The 24,354-nt window shown below is 44.4% G+C and overlaps 1 protein-coding gene across 4 annotated transcripts in view; it reads left to right on the top strand.

Annotated features, from left to right (window-relative positions):
* The window catches only part of ASXL2 (ASXL transcriptional regulator 2), a 115,754-nt gene that overhangs the window by 77,698 nt on the left and 13,702 nt on the right, over positions 1 to 24,354 (top strand). For all 4 annotated transcript variants that reach the window (XM_083827901.1, XM_083827902.1, XM_083827904.1 and 1 more), the window contains 6 exons: positions 1,450 to 1,565; positions 7,715 to 7,841; positions 14,948 to 15,088; positions 17,267 to 17,430; positions 20,967 to 21,063; positions 22,898 to 23,003. In XM_083827901.1, coding sequence (XP_083684027.1) covers positions 1,450 to 1,565; positions 7,715 to 7,841; positions 14,948 to 15,088; positions 17,267 to 17,430; positions 20,967 to 21,063; positions 22,898 to 23,003 — 751 coding nt within the window. The remainder of the gene's footprint in view (positions 1 to 1,449; positions 1,566 to 7,714; positions 7,842 to 14,947; positions 15,089 to 17,266; positions 17,431 to 20,966; positions 21,064 to 22,897; positions 23,004 to 24,354) is intronic.

The raw sequence follows: 24,354 nt of genomic DNA, 5'->3' as shown, positions 1-24,354 counted from the left end.
TTGATCTTACAGCTGGCATTATCATCTGCACTAATTTATGTGTAGATACATACACAGACCCCAAATTTGCTAACTTATGCTGCTTTTTTAACCCCCTGCTCCCGTACCCCGTCAGTCTCACAGCCTTGGAGTTCATTGCAGGTGCAGCCGTATCTCACTGGTATTCCTGCTGACACGTGTGGTGTCTGCTTTCTTATGGCCGTCGTGCGATGTGAGGCATTCCGACTCACGTCGTTCTGTATTTTTGGTCTTTTTTGTTGCACTCTCTCAGCCTCAGCAGCGAAAGTGTTCACTGGCCCTAGTGCCCTGGTTGCCTGCCCTGTTACGTACGCACATGTGGGAGGTTAACCTGGCTGCTGGCCACGACGGTACGGGTTTGCCAAGACAGGAGGTGGGAAACCATGATTCTGAGTCTGATCACAGAATCCCACAGCGGTTTGGGCTGGCAGGGCCCTCAGAGCCCCCTCGGTGCCACCCCTGCCATGGGCACGACCCCTGCCCCCAGCCCAGGCTGCCCCCAGCCCCATCCAGCCCGGCCTTGGGCGCTGCCAGGGATGGGGCACCCCCAGCTCCTCGGGGCAGCCTGCTCAGGGCCTCGCCGCCCTGGGAGGGAAGGATTTCCTCCTGACACCAAATGGTTTCCTCGGCTGGCCACATATCCATCAGCACTGCCGCCAGAGCAGAGCATTTTCAGTATCCTGTACCAAAGAGGTATAACATAGCCACATAACCAGCTGTGATCTGGTTCTTATCCATGGTTTCTTGCTTGTAAGGGGACGATATGAAAGTCCAAATCATGGGAACCTAGCAGCCTCGCTTTAGGATTCCACATGGCTAGGACGAGATTTCTTTACACTCTATCCAGGCTCATTCAGTGAGCCTATATGTTCATGTACTGGTATAACCAGTATATTCCCGTAGTTCTTTCTTAAGGAGTGAGTGATAGTCACTTTCCCCTTTGTTTCCGTGTCATTTATCTTCCCACTCTTACATGGGGTGCAGAGTTAATCTGATCAGAAGTGCCACCAGGCAGGCAGGTACCTGACCACGGGTCGTTCCAGATGAAGATAACCATTATCTGTGTCTGTATTTTTATTTAGACTTCGGGTAGCTAAACCTGTGTGAAGCTGAAACTTTTTCAGGCTGCGGTGTTGTTTGATAGCAGCTATTTGCATGATTAAAATCATGAAAAAGAAATGGACAGGAGATGAAAGATCTGAAGCCAGTCACAGGAATTGCTGTTGGCTTTCCGAGGAAAACAGCTGCCTCGCTGATACAGGACTAGGAAACAGAAATGATTCTTCTGTTACACAAGTAACACTTGCTGGAGGTGCAATTTTCATGAGCCTCATGAGATGATCTGAAATGGTGAGGACTGGCTAATGTGCTGCAGGCAAACCTATAAAGGTTGGCTTGTCCGGTGTGCTCATTCGTACTTTTTTCTTGCAGTGTCATCTAGACTGTCACAGACGTCCTCTCCCCAGGCTGGCTGCCCGTCACCTTCCATCCAAACAGGCAAAGTCATCTCCTCGTCCCAGAAGCACAGCAAGAAGGCACTCAAACAGGTAAGCAGCACAGTCTGGAACCTAGTCTAGGGATTGTGGCAATAATTTTATTTCTCTGCTAAATCATCTTGCCAAGTGGAACCGCACTCTGCAGGGAAGTAAGTCAGGATTTCCTGGCTGTCTGGTAGTAAACAGGGCTTTGTTAAAACATCCCCCTCTCCTAAAGGAGATTGAAAATACCGTGCTATTTAGTGCTTTGCCTTTTCCCTGAAAAAGCAGCTGGAAATTTTGTCATTGTTATTTTAGATAATGGATAGAAGACATTGTTTATTTTCACCCAACCTTTTGTTGAGTGTCCTTAGCTTTCGACAGTCTGTTTTAGAAAATGGAACGTCTTTTTGAGAAAAGAATTAAGTCCTCTGACTTCATCCCCTAATTAGGGGCGTACTTTCCCTTCCAAGGAATTCTGTGGGCAATGTGTGTATTTATTGAGGGATGAAGGGGAAGGACTGCACACTGACTTCTACTGGGCATTAGGAGAGAAGGAGGAGGACTGGTTATTTTCCATGCTCGGGGAATGACTGTTCTGTAGGTAGTGTTTATTGCAGGCACTCAGGATGGAATGGGTAAGTGTTTGTACCTCAAATGTTTCTTTTAATGAAAAATGCAAGATGAATTAGTCCCCTGAGTTCCTTATTTGCAGGTGTTTCCCCAGCTGCATTGTTTAGTTTTCCATGATCCTTAGAAAGGAAATGCTTTAACAGGGTTAGATTTACTCCTTAGTTGAGTAAAATCTGTAAGGAGTTATGAATCAAGTTGCAGAGGAGGTGCTAGTCAAGGGATTACGGAAGCTTGTCACAGACTGATGAAATCATGATGTGTTCTGGATAGGATTTACCTTTACCAGCCCAGCCTGCTTTCTTGAATTTGCCAGCTGGGAAACAACACTCAGAGTGGTATTCAGCTATCAGAGATGCCTACGGTGTTTGGAAAAGGATTTGCAGTGAGAGCAAAGGATCTAATTAGGGCATATTGTTGAGGAGAATATTACATGAGAAGATAAGGAAACTGAATAAACTGGAGCTTTGTTTCCAGCAAGAGTTGGATTGATGTCAAAATGAGATGCCTGCTTTAGGGAATCTTCTCTCTTTCATTTCCCACTTTGCTGTTTCTCAACAGAAGCAGCAGTGTTACTATGGCATTGCTTGCTGCTGTTAGGTGAATTAAAGACGTGAGATTGTGTTGTCACTTCAGGCAGATTTTCTTCTGAAGAGTCAGGTTTCCACTTTCATTTGAATCCTCAGAATGTTGCTTCTCACTAATTCAGTGTGATATTAACTATACTCTTTGCCATCCCTTCCTCATCCCTCATTAAGCCTGGCTGGCAATCATTTGTCTCCAACATCCACAGTCTTTTCTCTTTTAAGAGAGTGATCAAACACATTTAGGGTTTGTTATAAACAGTCCTTTTTCCACTGTTGTGTTTGGCAGTTTCTCTTCATTTTCCCTGTTCTGTGGGTCCCTATTTCCAAACCTACACTCCGTCTACTTTTCTCCTCTCCTCCCAGCCTGTCATTACATGCCTAATAGTTTTCCACTTTCCGTGTCTGAATTCCTTCTGCCCCTGTTACCACCAGCCTTCCTCACCTTTACATTTGCTCCTCTCTGCCTCTGCTCTCCTCTTCCTCCACTCCCCAGCTTTCATATCCTGAGATGTGTCCGTCCTGAACATCCTCATTCCAGCTCTGCCTCTGTATGTAGTAAAATATGTCAGAACCAGTGAGTTCCAAACTTCAGACAGTGTTCTCAGTTTCGCTGTTCAGAATCTCATTGGTTTGGGGAAAAAAGGTCAGAAACCCAGAAAGAGAAATGGGGAAACAAATCGTGTCTGCATAGCATAGCATACCTGATGGCGCTTCACAGTTCTGCAGCTGTTGATAGGTCCAAAAGCAGTTTCTGATGGTTATCATCTACCATCACGGCAGCTCTTCTCCCTGAATTCTTTTGTCCCAGAGTACAGCATCAAGTTGTAGCATCGTGGTAACTTATCTTCTGGGCACACGGGTAACTTATCTTCTGGGCACAGAGGTGTTGCTGAAGAATGCTGAAACCATTCAGACATTCTAACTTACCTGCCTAAAGTTTGCTCTGGCTTTGGGTCAAATGAAGATCATCGCATGCCCGATCCATTGCTTGATTTTGGTTCCAGTGGAATTCTGCCATTTTGACCAAATAGCACACCCTCCACCTCTTCCTAAACAGGATTGCTCCCGTGGGCAGGAAAAGTCATAAAAATAGATAGAATGAGCAAATGTTGATAGCAGGAAGGAGACAGAAGTGTCATGAGTAAAGTTGTAGGAAAAACATAATTCTTGTTTCACTCAGTATCTTAAGGAAAGCTTTCATATTTTTAATTACACCCGGATTATTTGCTAGTGTGCACTGGAGAAGACAGCTGGCTGGATTCAGCGCTCCTGTCTTAAGCACTAAGTAATTATCACTGGAGGGAAGAGAGAGCAGATTTGCAAGTGAGGACGTTTAACCCTTGAGCACCATGCTGCTGCTATACTGGCAGTAAGTATCAGGTCCTTTAAGACAGAAGAAACAGGAATTAGTTCCTGAACAGATCAGGGTTAAAACTGTAAAATACATCCAAATAGTATGGCGTACAGTGGTGTGCCAACACCACGCAGTACAGTAAGCAAGCAGATGGTTGTGTTCAGCACAAGCCACATGTTCCTTCCAGTGCTTTTGAAGAATCCTGAGTTTGCAAAATCTGAGTCTAAAGTGACAGAGGCATGTCCGTGCTCATCCTGCTAAAATGATGAAACAACCGTGGGGAGAAGCCTCCTTGGTTACAGTGATAGTTTGGTGATACAGAAAAAAAGACACTGAGATTCTGAAATTAGTGATCTGGATCCAGACAGGTGATTTCTCAATCTTTGCTGGAAAATGCAGGAACCTCCTGATTCTTTCCTCTGTTTCTCTCCAATCCACTGACCGTCTCCTCTCCTTACCTAGCTTGAGCAGCCGTCCCAAAGACATCAGAGTTCAGATATCATCGGGGTTTTGGAGACTAGGAGCCATAACCTCTGTTCTGATAAGGTTTATACTGCTGGCCTTTGTCTTTATCCGTTTTTTAATCTGTTGTTGCCATGCACACATGGAAGGAGTAAGGTCAGGGACCGGGGTCAGCTGTACCCTACAAAAGCTCTTGGGTCGGTGAACAGTCTTTGTTGCCTTCTGTGTGACGAAGGGAGCAGCACAGCACAGACTTCTCCCCGTTAGGTGTGTCCCCGTACATTTTTACCATTGCTGTCGGGGGCCGTAAGCAGGTCCAGAGCAAGAGCTGGGAGCACTGGCCCAGCTCCCGGTCCCTGCTGCCAGCCCTGCTGGCATCCGTAGTGGAGCTGACGGGGAGGAACGTGCTGGTGCTGTAAGGTCTTCGCTTCAGTGGCAATTAAAGGAGATGCTGCTGATACTGAACAGCACCGTTTAGCATTTTGCTTTTTCAACCCTGCAGAATAAAGCAGTGGTTTCCACCCTTCGCAGCGGGGTTTGCCTCAGAGCTGCCCTTCGTGCAGACCCCCCCGTGTGCCCAGGACACCTGCCTCCATGGGGACCACGGCAGAAGGAAAGGGCAACTTAAAGGCAAACAGAACAATAACGGACCCCTGCGCATGGGCACAGGGGGAGCATTCGTGTGGTGCGGGTCGGGGCTGGGGAGAGCTGTGGATTTTGTGTATCTCGCCTGTATCAAGGCTTCTCGTGGGCTGTCCCACACCATCCATACGTCCAAGCTCAGATGTTACAGCCTAAATGGCAAGGCTACTACTTGGTTTAAAAAACACGGGATCTCCAGGCTCAGAGGGTGGTGGTGTATGTTTATACTCAGCTTGGAGGCTGGTTACAGGTGGAGCTCATCGTGTTTTTATCCTGGCACCTTTGCTGTTAAATACCTTTTCTCAGTGTCCTGCAGGAGACGGGATGCAGATGACACTGGTGATGCACTCAGGGGCATGGCTGCTGTTCAGTAGGGCCTGGACAAGCTGGAGGAATGGGCTGGAAGGAACTTCATGAAATTTAGTGAGGACTCAGACTAGTAAGGGGCAGACTAACTCCCTGCAATAGCACCAAGAGCAGCTCTGCCGAAAAAGAGCTCACGGTCTTGGTAGACACAAGCTGTAAATGAAGCTTGCAGCATGCCCTGGCAGCTTTTTGGGGTATTACAAACAGGAGGTGGAGGGGGGTGATTATATCTATCTGCTGATTATTATCATTATCATTATTATCACTCGTTATTCGACCTCTCCTAAAATACTGCGTCCTGTTTTGGGGCCAACAGAAGCCGACATTGATGAACTGGAGTGAGTTTCGGGGAGGCCACGGGATAGTGCTGGAGCGCTTGCCCTGTGAGGGGGGCTGTGGGAACGGTGCTCCTTCAGCCTGGAGAAGGGGAGGCTGAGGGGAAAACCGGACAGCAGGGTCCCTCTGTCCCCTCCAGGTGCTTCTGAGGAGGGTATTGATGGAGCCAGGCTTGTCACAACAAGCCCTGAATTATTCTGTGATGAGGACAGGACTCAATATATAAAGATTTATAAAGAAACGGAGATGATGCTAGCAGAACCTAAGTGTGAAGTTGACACGGAATTTAAGAAGAGACGTCTGATGAATAATTGTTTCCTTCCCTTCCCACACGTGCCTCAGCCACCACTGGCGTGGGCACCGGAGACACTGCACAGGGGAGAGCTGTGGGGTGACAATGAACAGAAGCAGAATTGTTTTACCTAAGCTAAGAAAAATGCAGCAGTCAAATGGCATACAGAAGAGGAGGTGAACTGAACATGTGAAATCTTAAACATTTGAAGTGATTTGTGTAATAGAAGTATGGGATTCACACAAACACCTAAGCGTACTAGTGGTCTTCGTAGTCTAATGTTTTCCTGACAGTCACTGTTGCCTGCAGTTTGTCTTCAAACAAGACAAGAATTCGTCTTCAAATCAGAAAAGACTTTGTAAAAGCTTCCTTGAACTTTTTTATAGATTTTTGTGTTACTTGTATGATTACCAGGTCTCTCAAATACCGGCTCTCTCTCTTTTTTCTTGTTTTTTTTTTTTTTTGAAACCTTTTGACCTCAATAAGAGGAGATTAATTGTGATAGCAGAGGATATTTCCTTAGTGATTTTCATTTTTTTTTTCTTCAGTTTGACTGAATATTTTTTGCCCACAGGACAAGCAGATAAATAGGAACTATTTAATAGATGGGAAAACAGAAATCTAACATGTCACTTCGTTACTTGTATCCTGTTGTTAGTCTTCCTCAAGCTGTGTCTGAAGGTCTGTCTTGTTTTCCTCATGTGGCAGGTTCTGCAGACTCCTGCGTATTTTTATTCTGGCTCCTAGTTCAAACTGTATTTCACTATTGTTATTTGAGATAGTGGATCTCTAGTTAACAGTCCCACTCCTTTGTATATATAACAGCATATTACTTTCTGTTACTTCCTATTGTGAAATTCAGGTGTATACTTAATCTGTTGTAATTTATTCTGTCAAATTTATTTGGGTTTTGAGTTCATTTTTGGAAAACAGACAGTTTGGTTTGGGTAAAAGCTGCAGTTTAACCAAATTGCCTCCTTACTTCCTTGTCTTAGTCATTTGTGTTTTTTAGGCAGAATTATAGTTGCCTTAACAATCTTTTCTGAAACAAAGGATTTCAGTGTTCTATTCTTTATTGCTTTCCTAATTAAAAAAGTCTTTCTTATTAGGTATCGTCTCTGCTGAATGTTTTTAGTAAGTTGCTACTTGCTTCTCCAGGAGATGGAAATGAATTACATTGTGGAACTTTTACTTTGAAGTTATTTATATAATTACTTCTTGGACCAACTCCAGATTTGGAATTCTTTCTCTTTGCCTTCTCTAGAGATCACTTTTTCACGAAACACACAACTTAAGTTCTGCAACCATTAGCTTTTTGCTTTAAATGCAAAGGTAGGAAATGTCTCTACTTGTAGAACTGTATTTAAATAGACAGTATCAGTGTCCCGTGCAAACTGAACGTATTTCAGAAGCCATTTTAAGCTTTTGATGGACTTACAGTTAGAATCCAGCTATTGGTTGCTGTAAAACAAGATGTTTATACTGTGTATTAATAATTTCTAAGAATATTTCTAATATCTCTTTGCTCACGTTCTTCTGTCCTCTTCCCCAGGCCTTGAAACAGCAGCAGCAGAAGCAACAGCAGCAGCAATGCAGAGCAGGCATGCCCGTGTCGTCTAATCAGCATGTCCTCCTGAAGGCTGTCAAGGCAGCCAGTGACTCCACACCTACAAAATCTGGTACGTGGCAGTGACATTCCTGTGTTTTCTTTTACGGTCATTTTCTCTGTAACTTGCTTTTTCTTGTTCTTAGGGGAGGAGAGGAGAAAGTCCCCTTTCCATATGGTATTCTTTTTGTTTCTGAAATATTCCAGCTTCTTGTTTCCTGGCTTTGGTTTTACTAGGGATGCATTCTGTTAAGAACAGGTCTTGAATAGGTCTGACTGTGCCATTGTCTAGTTAAAAAGTTTTTTTCCATGACAAATGTCTTCCCTCATAGTTGTCTCTACACTGTAGTCAGGTCCTTCTCGTGGCTAAGCAAATTAGATGGCATTTCTTTTTGTATTTATTTCTCTTCAAACTGTCTTTTCATTTTGTAGTGTGGCTTTCGTGTCTTGTTCCAAAGATGTGCGTTCTTATCTGAAAGATCCTCAAGGGCCTTCCTGTATTTATGCTACATTAGAAATTAAAGAGATCGCTGCTTTTCTCGTGCTCATTCAACAACTTATTTGCTTCCTTACCAGCAGAAGATTTTCACTAGTTACCATAAATTCTTTGCAGTTATTTCTAGGCAGTTGCTTCCAAACTCTTCTCAGCGTAACTGCTTTCCAGGATGAGCTCCTGGTTCTGTAAACACGACTTAAGTTGTTTTCTCCTAGATGCAGCAAATGCTTCTGTGTTTGTATTGACTGATTAACACTAAGACCAAAATGCCGAAGGGCCCGGAGCCCCCGTGCTGTGAGGAGAGGCTGCGAGAGCTGGGGCTGCTCGGCCTGGAGCAGAGGAGGCTCCGGGGGAGCTCCCCCATGGCCGTCAGGACCCGCGGGGAGGTGCGGAGAGGCCGGAGCCGGGCTCTGCTCGGCGGTGCCCAGGGCCGGGCCCAGAGGCCCCGGGCCCAGCCCGGAGCCCCGGCGGCTCCCCCTGCCCCTCAGGCAGCACTGCTGGGCCGGGCGGGTGCCGGAGCCCTGGCACAGGCTGCCCCGAGAGGGGCCGGGGGCTGCTCCTTGGAGAGCTCCCCGAGCCCAGGGCCGTGGGGCTGGGCACCCTGCTGGGGCAGGGGGGGACAGGGGCACCCAGGGGTGCTCCCAGCCATCCTGGGGGGCTGGGATTTTGTGATTTACATATTGTACAGTTAAATTACTTTGTAGACCAAGTCCATAATTATTTTATCAATCCACAGTTTGTTGAGTCATCTGTAAACGTTACCAGTAGTGGCTCTGTAGCATCTCCCAGATCACCGATTGCCAATTTGCTTTTGTTCATACGTATGGCAGAAACCAGAACAATGGGCATATCAAATCAGAGGCGTTTGGCCTCTGTTCAGCACGGTGTGTGAACAGGGTAGGCATGTGGCAGTGCTCTCGCAGAATCCCACAGGTTGTGCCCCAGGGACCTTCCAAGCAGGAGGAGATGCCTTTGTATTTCATGGACTCAGTGGCATTTTCTTCAGTGCATTGCCTAATCCGGAGGGTGGGTATGCTGACTTCGTAAATGCCTTGTGGCAAATGTTACAGTGTAAAAACTATTGTTGTTATTATTTTTGAGCCAGGCTCCTTATAACTTTGATTCCATCTGATTATCAAAAAGGCAATGAACAACTATTGTTTATTCAACAACTTCTTGCCACTCATGTCTTTAGTAAACATCTCTTTCAATTGGAATAGTCCTACTGATTTTTCTCATTCCTCATCAGGAAAGCTATATGCCTTCGGAGGCAGAGAATGAACACATGGTAATCAGGGTGCAGATGCATTGTGAATTTGTATAGCATTCTGATATTCTTAATTTTGTTCTTTTTCTAATAATTCCTAGCATTCCATTTACTTTTTTAGACTCAGCCAAAAGCAGGCATTTTCCTAGACCTGCTGAAATTCTGAGACTCTTTCCTGAAATATTATTTTCTATTTTAGGGCCCGACACTGCGTATATATGGTTAGAAGAGCTGTTCTTTTTGTACATCACTTCATGTTTCTGTGCAGTGAATCATGGCTGTTCTGTCGCTCGTTTATTCACTGGCACGAAGTATTTCTGCAGCTATAACGGGGAGCGATGTGTGTTGGGACCTAAGTCACGAGCACAGTTTTGGTACACAGGGTTGGTGTTATGTCGTGTGGAGCAGGGAGAGGCAGGAGCAGGATCAACAGCGCTGTGTACAAGGGGAAAAGAGGGTTCGCTTTTCGAGGCTGGGATCTCTACCAAAAAGCAAGGATCTCCTCCTCTCGTTCCCAATTCTGCTGATTCTGATTCTACCTCACTGGCCTCTGCAGCACATACAGTCCCCGTCTGAAGTCCCTGCACTTTACACTAATTATCATGGGTAAAACGCTGTGCTGTCTGTCATACTCAGACCCTTCTGTGAGATGGCAGTTCCCTCCCCCTCGATAATTACGTCATTTTTTCCATTCTTCACCCTTGATCTTCTTGACTCATCTTGATTCATCTCAGAAAGATGATGACCATAAAAATGTAAGCATTGAGAAAAATGCAGCAGGAGCTCTCACTGTAAAAGGTTTCTGCCAGGTGTCCCTGCACAGATGACGTGGCTGAGCCTGGCAGTCATGAAGCTTACCCAAAAATGGCAGAGAAAATGTTACACAAAAGATCACAACAAAATTGTATCTCCAATCTCAAATCCTAAGCTATTTTTAGTCTTCTTAAAAATGACTTTTTGGCAAAGCCTGATAACCAGGGTAATACCAAACCATTTTCTAAAGAAGGAGGCTGTGGCTTTATTATTATTACAGCATCTGTTACCCTGATTCCAGTTCCAAGCAGTCAGTCCTTCAGCCAACAAGCCTTGCTTAGAACAAGAAGCAACTGCCTGTGGAGAAAGAAACTGCATCTCTGCTACTGTGCTCATCGTTGCCAAAGTACTGGGCACAAGAACTGGAACTCAGTCCATCCCGTCTGCTACATCCCCTGCCTGACGCAGCCTTGGCTGGCAGTCAAGACAAGCTAGCAGTCTCTTAGGCAGTCCCTGGCATGGTTGGGTGTTTAGCACAGGCCGAACATCGCTCCCAAAAAGCAATCAGTGCAGCCACCCTGCCTGGGGAGACAGAAAGCTTAAAGCTGCGAACATGGCCAGTGTGTGCCAGAACATGGCCAGTGTGTGCCAGAATATGGCCAGTGTGTGCCAGAACATGGCCAGTGTGTGCCAGAACATGGCCAGTGTGTGCCAGAACATGGCCAGTGTGTGCCAGAACATGGCCAGTGTGTGCCAGAATATGGCCAGTGTGTGCCAGAACATGGCCAGTGTGTGCCAGAACATGGCCGATGTGTGCCAGAACATGGCCAGTGTGTGCCAGAATATGGCCAGTGTGTGCCAGAACATGGCCAGTGTGTGCCAGGCGTTCCTAGGGCCGGGGAGATGCCCAGTGACACCATTTAGTTTACTGGCATAGAAGCAGCCAGAGAGGATTGCATAGCAATAAAATAACAGCAGCATGAGCAACACTTTGCTGCTGGACCTTCTTGGTGTGATTATATGAATTACACGTTTAGCTGAAATTCACTGGCTGGGTTAAAAACTCTGTAGTCATCGGAAACTAGCCCTAGGACCCTCGAGAGCTCATCTAGTCCACATCCTCTCCTCGGGGCAGGATCTCGTGTGCATTCCTGACAGATGTTTTCTTCAGCCTGTTCTCAGAAACCCCACCGATGCAAAGGCCAAAAACTCCCAGCAAGTCTCACCCTTCCTGCTTTGTTAACTTTATCCTTAAATTGTTTTTATCAGCCACCAATCAGAATCTGTTCTTGTTTTGGTTTAAAACCAAGATTTCCTGTCCTATCCACCGTGGACATGCACATTATTTGATTTCTTCTCTCTACAGCCTTCTGCATAATTGGAGATGTTTCCTCATCTCTTCTGATTTTCTTTAGTATAAAATTCTTTCTGTGTTTTAGTGTGTTTGTTTATTCTCCCTTTCCAAATAGCCCTAAACAAATCCAAACCAAAACTAGACCAATCTGTCCTGGCTTGCTGGTTGTATACTGCTGGAATGTTTCTTGTAACATCTGTTCAAACATATGAAGGTTGCAGCTATGCTCCGTACATCCATCTGAAAGAACCAGGCGTGCTTATCGACTGTACTTCATGCATCGTTTCATAGCAGAGTAAGGGAGGTGGGTACTGAGCAGCTGATGTTGTTGCCTGTTGTTCCCAGGCAGCTTTCTAGTTCAGATCCTTTCAGAAAAGCCCAGGGGAAAACAGTTAATCTCACTGTGCTTGTTTGAAGATCAGTCCTGAGCTGTGCTTGTGCCCCTTACACCTCAGCTGGTGTGGTGTGAAGGGGAAGCCAAAATCAATCCATTAGAAAACTGCACATTTCCAGTGGCCGTGTGAAGAAAATGTAGTGCCAGGTGCATAAAGTGTTTGGTATAAAATGATAGTTTAAAAGCCTTTTGCAGTTTCTCTGCTTATTAGGATTAAACCTGAATGCTTCATTAGCACAACTCTCAATGCTGTTCCTGGAGGACCACACCTCCCGAGCTCCCTGCCCCAGGAGGAATTGTGTTTTCTCTTAGGGAAGTAGGAACAGGGGAGAAGAAAAAGGGCCCAGAGCAGCTAAGATATTCCCATAACATTGTTAGCTAACATGGAGTAATTATTAAAATAGAATAGTAGAGTAAATAATCTAAATTCATATTACATAAAGTGCTTAAAGTGTTTTCGGTCTTAATTCTTTGTGGTCCTGGGAAGGCTTTTGCCATTCCTGCGTGTGGCCAGGAGGTCCTGCTGCCCTGCACAGGCAGCACACCAGGCCCCTGGGACAGGTCACAGCACATCAATTTCTCTCCTTATTTTGGTTTCACACTTCCCACGACATTGCCACATCCACTTTTATCGTGGGTGAACTTAACTATTTTCTTCCAGCATTTCTGTTTTTTATTGTGTTTTTTTGTTTTGTTTTGTTTTGTTTTTTTCCCTTCTCTCTCTGACTTGCCATGTTTTGCTGCTACATTGCAGTTTATAAGGTGTGGTACGTTCTGCCTGTTGGTCTGTGCAGCCTTTCTGGTACTACTCTGAAGCATGTTAGAGCTGTAGAATAGTTTGTGTGGGGAGGGGCGTCAGGGAGGCCTATAGCCCAACCTCCTGCTCAAAGCAGGGGCAGCTTGGCCTCCGCTGGGTTGCTCAGGGCTCTGTCCAGTCAGGTCTTGAAAACCTCCAAGGATGGAGATGGCACAACCTCTCTGGGCCCCCTCTCCCCTGCTGGGCTGTCCTCATCGGAAAAAAAACTTTTCCTTATACCCCTCTTTCTCTCAGCCTCCTGCTCTGCACCCCTGTGACAACCCTGGCTCCATCTTCCCGATGGCCCCCTGTAGGAACGAGGTGGCCACCCTCAGCCCTTTCTTCTCTAGCCTGAACAAGGCCTGGTCCCTGTGCCTCACCTCACAGGGCAAGTGCTACGTCCCCTGAGCATCTTGGTGGCCCTCAGCAGAGCTCAGCCCTGTTTCTTCATGTCTTCATTGTACCTGAGAACCTGGGCCAGGACGCAGAATGGAGGAGCGGTGTAACGAGTGCTGACTAGAGGGGGATAACCTCCCCCCTGGATCCTGGGGACCTGCTCATGCGGCCCAGGAGGCCTTTGGTGCCGGGGCACACTGCTGGCTCCAGTTCAGCCGCTGTCCGCCAAGATCCCCCGGTGCCTTGCAGCAAAGCTGCCCCAGCCTGCCCTGTTGGCAGGGGTCCTTCTTCCCTGGGGGCAGGACTTTGTGTTTGTCCTTGTGAGGCTCCTGCTGTCCCTTGCCTGCAGCCTGGCTTGGCCCCAGCGGGTGGCTGCTCTGTCCTCGGGCACAGGGGGTGCTCCCCGCAGTTCGGTGGCACCTGCAGACTTCAGCAAGTCTTTTGTCCCCTGAATAAAAACGTGAAGCAGGCCAGGTGCCCAGAAGCACTCGCTTGTCGCCACCCTCCAGGCAGAGTATGGAGCATTGCCCACCAAGTCCGACCATCCAGCCACTGTCCCATCCTGTTGTCCAACCATCCAGACCCCGACGTCTCAGCATGTTCGGTATTGCAGGACGCAATGTCACATGTCTTGCTAAAGTTGAGGTAGCTGGCATCCAGCTGACTTCCCTCATCCACAAATCCAGTCATTTGATCCCAGAAAGTAATCAAGCTCCTCAGGCATGATTTACCCTTGGTAAATCCATGCTGACTGCCTCCAGTCACTATCGTCTCCTTTGTGCGCACAGAAATGTGCTCCAGGAGGGCTCACTCCGTTATTTTCCCAGGGATGAATGTGACTATCCTGTATTTTCTCAGATCGTCTTCTTGCCCTTTTGAAGGTGGGTGCAACATTTGCCTTAGTTGTGGGGAATCTGCCCCAGTCTCCATTTCTTTTCAAAGATGGTAGAGAGAGGCCTGTAAGGACACGGGATTCGGCGCCGTTCCATGCGTGAGTGGACACCTGCTATTGCGTGTACACCTGAAGAGAGCAGAGAAGACCTCCTCGTTTTCTTAACTCATCTCACTTAAAAAGAGGAGAGAAAGGAAGGCAGGGAGAATCTAGGGAAGAAACTCTTCCCACCAGCAGTAAAAAACACTGCTACAGAAAAAAGGATGTGGGTGGCACTGCTTTGTAAGGAAAAACTGTAGTGGTAAAATCATTAGTTTAGCTAAATGGTGACTTCGGATGAGGACATGAAAATACCTCTATTTGAAAGAGGAGGAGGAATTACTGAGGTTGGTCTAAAATAATACAATTTAGAAAAATGGGTAAAAATTTAGAAAGTGCACATAAGGTACAAATAGGTTTTTTGTGACACCGAAGTCTAGTAGGAACTGAAGCTGCTTCTGAAAGGACATTTTAACAAGATCATCACAGGATTGGATATGGATGGGAAATAAGATGGGACCAAACGGGAAGTAGACTGAAACCATAGCTGAAATGGGTGTCTCTTTATTTTGTGACAGTCTGATAGCTACAAAAGGCTTTTCTGCTTTCAGCCTGTTGGGCAGTAAGTGAGTGCTACAAGAATAAAGGCATGTAAGTATCACAGAAGTGCTTGTCCCAGAGCTGCCGGGATTAGGGTACACGTGTTAAAGAATCTTTATTTCAGTCCAAACAGATGTCTCGTAATATTTCTTTGTACATCCCCGTGTTTAAATGTTTCAATTTCCTGTGCAGCTTGGGAAGGAAAGCAGTCAGATGGACAGTCAAGCAGCCCTCAGAACTCCACCTCCAGTTCCTCTCCCTCTGTTAAGCTCGATAACTCCTTGCCAGGGCTGGGGAAGAAGCCATTCCAGAGATCTGACAGGCTCCATGCAAGTAAGATATTTATTTTTCTGCTTACAGAGATTTAGTTATTCTGATGACAGAACAAAAGCCTAAATAGCAAAACTGACTAAAAGGTGCATTTAATTCCATTGCTAAAGTGATTTCTTGACAATCCTGGAAGGTGCTCCTAATACCTTCTGTATGAACTAGGATAAATAATTCAAACTTGCCATATACAAATAAGCCTTTGCTTACTTCTTATCATCAGGGGTTTCTGCCTTTAAATTTGCAGCTTACAGTTTGAGAAGCAAAGAAGGATTTGCATTATTTAGCAGACTTCTTCATGTGTTTAAGATACTTCGGTAACATTAAAAAATAAAAAAAAATATTAAAAATAAATAAATCCTTCCCAGGTCTTTATACCTCAGACCCCAATGTTATTCAGCTTCCTTTCAGTTCATTTGAGTTAGATCTTTCTCAGCTTTCATGACCTTTTGTGGTTTCTTTTGCATATACCAATGATGAAATTAACCTCAGTGAACATAAGGCCATGCTGAGGTCTCCATCTATGCTAATTTCCTTTATCACTGGTAAAAAAAGGCACTTTGAGGGCATGTTTCGTTTGTCCTCCACACAGCTAGCTGATGTGCCAATGCTTGCATTTTAGACACCTATATACATTTGGTGGAATAAAATAGGATATCGTTATTTAAATGGCACCTTGCCCTGCCTCTAGAGGTCACAGGAAAAGGAAGACAGTAAGTTCTCAGCCCATAACTTCTCACTGCATACCGTACCCAGATCCCATCAGTTCAAAAGTTTCACTCACCCATGAGTCCTCTGGGGTTTCTCTAATCCCCCATCCTCTGATTTGCTGTTCTGAGCAACTCATTCTTTGACAACAGGTAGCCATAATTTAATGAAGAGCTACTGATCATTTTTTAGTAATTTTATCAATGAGGAGGATGTGGCCTTGCTTCTAGTTCTGGTGTTTCTATTACACTTATTAGTATCACATTTGGCTGATTTGTCAAATTTTTTGTCTCCTCAGTTCTGAATTCCTTCTCTCTCTCCACTGCCTCAAGGCTCAGACACATTTACAGTGCCATGTGAGATAAGGTTGCTTTTGCAATTGTTATCTTGGCCATAAAAAAAAAAGGATTGTGACTCATTGAGGTAAAACAATTTCCAGGTTCTAAAATTCATACAAATGAAATATTGGGAGAAAAATGTAAGGCAAAGGAATGCTCGGGTGCCACTCAGGGCACTTGTATCAGTGAACTCAGTCAGATGGGAACAGTGCAGCTAGCTTGAGATGCCTGCTCTACAGTCTAGCTTCAGCTCTCACTGTGAATAGGAAATTCTGCAAGTCTAGAGAAGTTACAAACCTGCAGAGCCATTTCCTGAACAACTTCTGAGGGAGCAGTCTTCCCTAAATGGAACAAGTCCTCATGGAATGTATTTTGTTAGGTACCGTTACCTTAAAGTAAGTGCTGTGATCCCTGAACTCAGGTGGCACAGGGTCTGTCTTAACATCAGCCATTTTTCTATTAAGGCACTTTTAATCTAAGCCTCAAAGCATGTGGTATTTTGCCAGTAATAGACAGTAGATGAATCCAAAGGAAATTGTGTACATGGTACAAATGCTTTCTTCAGTGATAGCTTCTGAATTTGCAGTACGTACATGAAGCTGGCAGTAGTGTAAGGGTTAAGGCTGGATTTCCTGGCTTTCAAACACAGAAAAGGAAAGAGGAGAAATATTGCATTTTTACTGCTTTGTCTAGTGTTGTGCTTTCAACACGAGCAGAATGAGCTGATGATTTTTTCTGAAATGCTTTTGCTCAGAATAAGGTAGTAAAGTCCAAGAAGAAATGCAGAAGAACAAACTGACCTTAACTAGAGGCTTAAAATAGAAAATTGATGTGGCTAAAAGCAATTCTAGAACACCCCCCCTGAAAAAGAGTCCTTGATAGTCCCCAGATAGATACCCAGGATTCCTAGAAAAGCTTGATTAACTGACACAGGGTATGATGTATTAGGTATGGAAATTTTCTGTGCCAGAAAGGACCTCCCACATTTTGTTTTTAGCTATATATATAACGTTTTACAAAGGTAAACCACGTATTATTTCAAGTTAAGGTTTGAAATGCCACTTTGGAGTGAACTCTGAAGGAGCATTTAATCCTCACTTAGGTAAGATGTTACTCGTGTCTTTTTCATTCTTTGCAGGGCAGCTGAAGAGAACAAAATGTGCTGAAATCGATGTGGAAACCCCTGACTCCATCCTCGTGAACACAAACCTGCGGGCACTGATCAACAAGCATACGTTCTCTGTTCTGCCTACGGAATGCCAGCAGCGCCTGCTGCTGCTGCTGCCAGAGGTAGACAGGCAGGTAAGTTATGTTTCTGGTGTGAAGAGAAGGTAGGCTCTTAGGGGTCAGTTGGGAGCATCTCCAGAAGTAATTCAGACAAGACGTCAACATCTATGTCCACATCTATGTCAACATCTAATGGGATAGACTTTTTTTCTCTGTGTACAGTGCAAAATACTGGAAAATTCTTCAGTGATTTGTTTGGGTATTTGTTGCTACCAGATAAAATAATTCAAATTTGATAAACCAGTGGCTTAATTCCATTCAGTCAATTGCATATTCCCAGCTAAAAATGTTTCTGTTACATTGGACTTGATGAGGGCCTGGAGCAATGGTTTCAGCATCTTCCTCTCCTGTCCTCCCCCAGACTCATCAGCACAGGATTAACCCTGCAGCCCTCTGTACAGGTGCCTTCCCACAGGATGCCTAAACAGATGGAGGAATTTAGTTCCGTCCTCTTCTGTTTCCCATTATGTTGTGTTACTGCTGTCAAATTCTGGATTTGGTAGAGTGAAAACTGAATGAGTTCTCTATTGCATTTTAATATTGTCCAGATTGCAGAGTAGACTGCAAAGAGCTTGTGTCCTGATCTGAAACACACTAGAGTAAAGGTACCAAGCGTGCAAAGTGAGTCAGCTTTGGAGGCCCTTTATATTTTGGGGATTGTCTGCTTGAAACCTCTTTGTGCAGGAATAGAGGGATTTGAAAAAGTAGAAAAGTACTCAGTGGGGAGGAATGGGTGAATATTTTCTGGAAGTGGCACAGAAGAAACAATGAAGGTTTTCACCCAACTCTTCACTAAACAATTTATGTTAACTGGAACAATTACCATTAGTCACAAGGGGGTAAGAACTCATCCTTCAGTACTGAAAGAACCGATGAGAGAACCTACTGAGAAGTTATTTTCGTCTCAGATGGATCTGATGAATTTCATCCAAAGGGATAAATAAAATCTGGCTGAACCAGTCTCGACATCACAGCAGTTTTCTTCAGCAGCTTGTGGAAGACAGGGATGACACCAAGAGAGGAGAAAAGAACAAATGTTGCACTTGCATATAAAAGGAGGAAAAAACAGTGAGTTCAGGAAGTGAAGTTAAATCTATTCATGTGGAATACCAGAGAAGTTACAGCTAAACCAAGAATACTTCCTTCCTTTTACCTTAATCGTATGTTATATTTATCATCATCATTCCTGCCTCAACTGGCCTAGGGTCTTAAGAGCAAAATGGGCTTCTGCACTGTGCTTCCACTGCAATTGTAGGGTTGTTGATTCGGGTGCATTAACATATGTGCCTAGAGCCATTCCAAAGGAATGTCCTTTAGATATCTAGAATGTCCTTCAGATACCAAGGCTGGCTTCAAGATGCCACTCCAGATACCAAGGCTGGCTTCAAGATGCCACTCCAGAGGGATGTCTTCTGTATGTCCGTCTCAGATCTGTGAGTCCCTTGAAGACGTTTTGCTGTGCAATGTTCAAACTAGTACCAGCTGCCTGCGTTTACACACCTTAGTCATGCCCCGGGAGTCGACATCTCAGCTCGTTACTCCAGGCTCCTTTTACAGCCAGTGGAGATGCAGTTGGTACAGCCAGCAGCACGTGGCAACATACAGGTGCCTGCTTCGGGGTGAGAGCTCAGTCCTGACCTACACACACAGACGGCATGATCACTATGAACCGTGAAGGGATGCCGACCCAGAAGTAGACACTTAGAGCACAGACATGCGTGTTTAGTGAAGTTACATCCATTGTTGTGGCTGTGCTGCTCTTTGGGGGTTCACAGAGTGTTAATAATGCATCTGGGTCACGCAGCTACCGTGTGATCTGCTTTGCAGAGGATGCTCTCCTGAACAGATACTGTTCGCTTGGAGTTAGGAAGAGCTGTAACATTTTTTGCTGTCTCACAAAGACCTATCTTCAATGAGCATTCACTGGGGACTTGTTAGTCCAATAAATACTTGAAGGAATTGTTTTCTAAGTCCCGTTGCCTTTGTAATAATTAGGTATGTGTCAAAATACAATGTGGTGGAGTTTGCAGCTGGAGTTTACTGGCAAGAAGCTCACAGCAGATGGGAAGACATTTCTGTCCTGACTTTTAAGTTTAATTATCCTTAAATTCAATTAGAATTTGACTGAGAACAACTTTTGACTATTTAAATAATATGCTTGGCTCCTGAGAGGACAAATTCTACATTTCACTGTAGTAAATCTCTTAGAGCAGCCCACCACATCAAATCGTGATATGTTCCAAAAACATGTCAGACTTTGCTGTAGTAAACAGAAGAGGTGAAATGCAAAAGGTCGCATAACTGTTGTGTTCCGCATGGTAGTAACTCCCTCTGACTTACTCCAGTTGGTGCCTCTGTAAAACAGAAAGGGGGTACTTTCTGAGACGCAACCCAGTCAGCCCTGCAACAGTTGCCTGTGCTCCAAAATAAGGTGCAGGCAGCACCCTGTCTGCTGTAGAGGATAGTCTGGTGAATTCTGTCCCCTGTAGCTGATCGATGAATGTTTGGATTAGAAAATAAACTTCTGGTTTTGTACATCTCGATAGTGGCTGGCTGTGCAGCTGCTCCTAACTTAAGTGCCTAACTCAATCTTAACTATGAAACCTCCTGTTACGTCCAGTCCTGCATTTTAACTATCTGCTCACAAATGAGGCCTCAGTAAAAGCAGTGTTTCTCTTTACCAAATCCTGCACCATTGAAAGTTCTTCCACAGATCTTCCATTATAATCGGATATATCCCAAATTTGGACAATGAGATTTCGCTTGTTTGCTCTGATTTATTACTTATACAAGGAATGGAATCGCATCTGTTTTGCCCACAGCAGGTTTTTGTGACTACCTGACTGATAAGTATATTTTTGTGTTTCTAACAGAGAAAGTTCCATGTTTATTTATGTGATGATAATGTCCCACCATGATATGTTCCAGTCCTAGCCTTATTTCATTTAATATTTATTTATATTCATTTATTATTTATTTCGTTCTCATTTATGTCCTATGCTATAGCTTGACTGTCCTATTTGGTTAACCATATTTTGAAGACTGAATTGGTTTTGAGCTTCATCTCTTTTTTTTTTTCCTGAAGCATTTAGGGAAATGATTATATACATTTCAGAGTTACTTTAAGATGATACTTTTTATGTCCTTACTTTTCCCAGAAGACGGCAGAGCTGGATGGTAGTTCAGGCAATATCCTGCATTGATTTTGCAGGGCAAAGTGGATCTGCAGAAGCTTTTCAGCTTTTCATGCCATTCTGTTTCCTTGCAATTCTCCTTGCCACCTGTATCATGTGCTGCTCATGTATGTTTGTGCAGCAGCCAGGTTGGAGACAACTGGGCTGAAGCAAGGAAGAGGAAAATTTATCAGAATCTCCTGGATCCCAAACTTGGCACAGCCTTAAAAAGCCTGCTTATTTTCTTCCAAATGAGATGAAGACCAATTTTAGCAAGATTTGTGGCAATGTTGCAACGTTTGCTCTGTTTTCAGACAACATAACATGACATTTGCCTTTTCAGTTAATTAATGCTATTTGCTTTGTTATGTATTCCAGGTTGGGGCAGATGGTTTGATGAAGCTGAGTGGCTCTGCATTGAACAACGAGTTCTTCACGTCAGCTGCCCAAGGCTGGAAGGAGAGGTTGTCAGAAGGTAAAAATTCTCCTGACAAAGAAGTGAAATGCTAGAAGGCTTTTGGCTAACCCTTGGTTAACCCCCTGGTTTGGGGGAATGTATGGAAGATATTTGATGGTGAAATTGAAGCACTGGAGTAACTTATTAGGCAAAGACTGTAGTCAGTGTAGCTCATGCGAGCAAATGCAAGCCTACGTCTTTGTAAACTACACCTCATAGGAGGGGCTGCAGGAGGGAATTATCTTTTGAACTTATGTGGAAAAATGGGCAAGTCTTCGGAAGAAATGACAAAAGAAGGAAAAATGCTTTCAAAATGTTGGTGAAATGATAGCAAAGATGTGTTATTCTTAAGTTTAGTAGCTAAACATAGCCCACTGCTAAACTCAGTAGGGAAGGTAAATTACATTCCCGGAGTAATGCGCTTCATCATCAGTGAAGTCATCTAGTTGGTACAGCCAATCCTTTGAGCCATAATTTTTGTATACCGTAAAGACAGCCCTTTACTAATATGTAGGACACCTGCACCTTCAACAGTCATTTGCATCTTGAACTTAGAGGTGCTAATTCCATGATTTGATCAGATCAGATCATCAGAAGTGCACTCATTCGTTGGCAAGGGACCATTTCCTCTACAGAATTCAGCCATGAAGCTGTTTTTGTAAAGACAGCAGCATCAATCAGGACTCACTTCAGGGAGAAGGGAATACCATTTACTCATCACAGACAATTGATTTTTAAGAGGCTTTTCCATAGAAAATGTATCCTCTTCTGGGTCACCCTTTATATTTTGTGGATTCTGGATGTATCTGTGCCAATAAACAGACAAGGCGTAGACCTCAGCTGTCTGTACTGCATAATTGTTGAAACTCCCCCCTGGTTTGGCTCTCATCATCTAGTGGTTTTCCTTTAATGTCTTCTATAAAGAAGACCTTTTGTCCATTCATGAGTACACATCCAGAGGGTACAACAATGTTTACACAAAGATCTTCTCACCAGATTAAAAACAAAACTGCTGTAGAACCTGCTGTGGTGCTGAAGCTTGCAGCGATCAGGGCGAAGGCTGGAGATCTCCACTGACATTCTCACTGGGCAGCACGTCACTGCCCAAGCATCAAAGCATGGTGGCACTGTGGGCAGAGCAGTCCTGTAGGCTTTCTTCAGCTACTCTTCAAGTTGCTGATGATTCATAAGAAGGCTGTTTGGAGTCACCCACAGTTTAATATAACATATGCACGTGTCCTGGATGACAAACGGGGGTTACTTGCCATGTTTACGTTTGGCACCCACGCTGACACGTCTTCTTTTAGAATTCCTCCTTTTTTTACCAGAGATTGAGGAGACTTAAGTGCTGTGCACCACAGACTGCCCATTTTCAGTTGCATGCTGAGCAAGAAGCTTTTGATGTTCTCACATGCACACTTAACCACAGCCACCCATGGCTGTCATTTCCAAGTGCCATATTGCTCTGCTGTCTGCCTGGCAATCTCTTCTGAGCCTTCAGAAAGTGGCAGTTATGTAGTGCACGCATACGTCCAACATATTTTTGTATATATATTCATATTTATTTAATAAGCACCGTTTCACACAAAGCATCTATTGGCAGCCAGAGCTGACACTGACAGTGAAAGCAGTTGGGACTGTCTGGCAGAAAGCTGTTGCCCACCCACTGCAAGGAGGAGGCAGCAAAGAAACACCTTGCAGCTCCGGAGAAATGCTGAGGTGTCGCAGGCAGGGCTAGTGTCACAGGCTGTGGAGGGGACTTCTGTGAGATATCACTCTCATCTGGAAGTGTGAAGGCTTCTGTGGTTATCCTAGTTCACTTTATGCAGATATCCTTTATTGCATTTTGCAGGTGAGTTTACACCAGAAATGCAGCTAAGAATACGTCAAGAGATAGAAAAAGAAAAGAAGGTTGAGCTGTGGAAGGAACATTTTTTTGAGAGCTACTATGGTCAGAGGTAAGACCTTCAACTGTCTTTTTTATCCCCCTCATTGCCTGCCCAGACACACATGTTCTGTGCTGTTAGCGTGCTGCCCACCAATACACATTGCTCTTCATCAGTCCTGAAACCTGAACAAGGTCTAGCTTCATCCTTCTGTCACAGAACTGAGAAAATATCTTGAGGTATGTAGGTCAGAACTGATGTGTTCGCTATCATAAGGTTTCTAAGTCTTTAACTAGTGTAGCATTGTTTTCTTTATGTGAGGATGTCCTTTAGATCTTCACATATTAACCTTTCCCCCTCCTTACTGTGATACTTTGAGACACTTCCTTCCTGTGGTTCTTCTAGTGTCAGTATTCTGGAGGATCCACAGGTGTGTGGTGTTTGAGTGTACCGTGAGTCACCTGCTATGTAGAATCTTGTGTTTTTCCCCACATCTTCAATCAGACATACATTCGGTTAAACTCCCAGGTCTGTAAATATTTCATTCTGTTTCTTTTGGCTTCAAGATTTTCCCTTTTTTGAGGCTTTGGAAAGGATTTCAGGTTTCTGTGTGAATAACTGTGCTAAGAAACTTGGAAATTACAAGATGCACATAAATACCTGATGCTGAATTTCTCATCCTGCATCTTTACAGTCAGCTTTTATGCTTCTCCTTGGACTGTCAGCTAGTTTCTCTTCCATTTGTCTATGGCGTTTTAACCCTCTAGAGCATTCGGATTATTGTAAGCCCTATTCTTACCATTCCGTGTGTTGGTAGTTTGGGGTTCCATGAGTGAGTAGGAGCCTGGTGTGTATGCGTGTACATATGGAGTACTGAGTAAAGGAGTAAGTATTTTTAAAATAACCAGGTTGAGAATGCAAGTGATCTGGTGGCATTTCACAAATAAAGATGGATGAGCAGTACAGGGAAATATTCCCAGATTTTTGATGATGGGGAAAGGCAGCAATGTTGGTTCTAAGCTAAAGGTACTTCAGCAGTTCTGGCACTAGCCACGTTCTTCTGGAAGAAATGGTGGGACACTTTTCGGGAGCTCCCTTCCAGCAAATGTCACCATATGAGCTTCAGTCAGATGCAAGCTGTGCAGGGTTTGCATGTGGTAGAGAAATGGCTGTGGTGGCTAGTAAAGGAAATGTTTACTGTTGGGCAAATCCTTTTGGTTTGCAGCTTGGAAAATTAGTATCTGGTTAGCGGACTAGATCTAATGTATGTTCCATATATCTTATTTAATTGGTTTTAAACATTGCTATTAAATTCTGTTTCACTTGGAAGTACTAACAGTAGCGAAGGATTTCAAAGATCATGGCATAAAATTAGGTGTTAAATATATTCAGGGTATCATACTTAGAGAATCCACTCTGTTCT

This window comes from Anser anser (assembly GCF_964211835.1).
Source record: "Anser anser genome assembly, chromosome: 3".
Lineage (NCBI taxonomy): Eukaryota > Metazoa > Chordata > Aves > Anseriformes > Anatidae > Anser > Anser anser.
The sequence above is the reverse complement of the archived record's forward strand: the minus strand, read 5'-3'. Positions and strand labels throughout refer to the sequence as shown.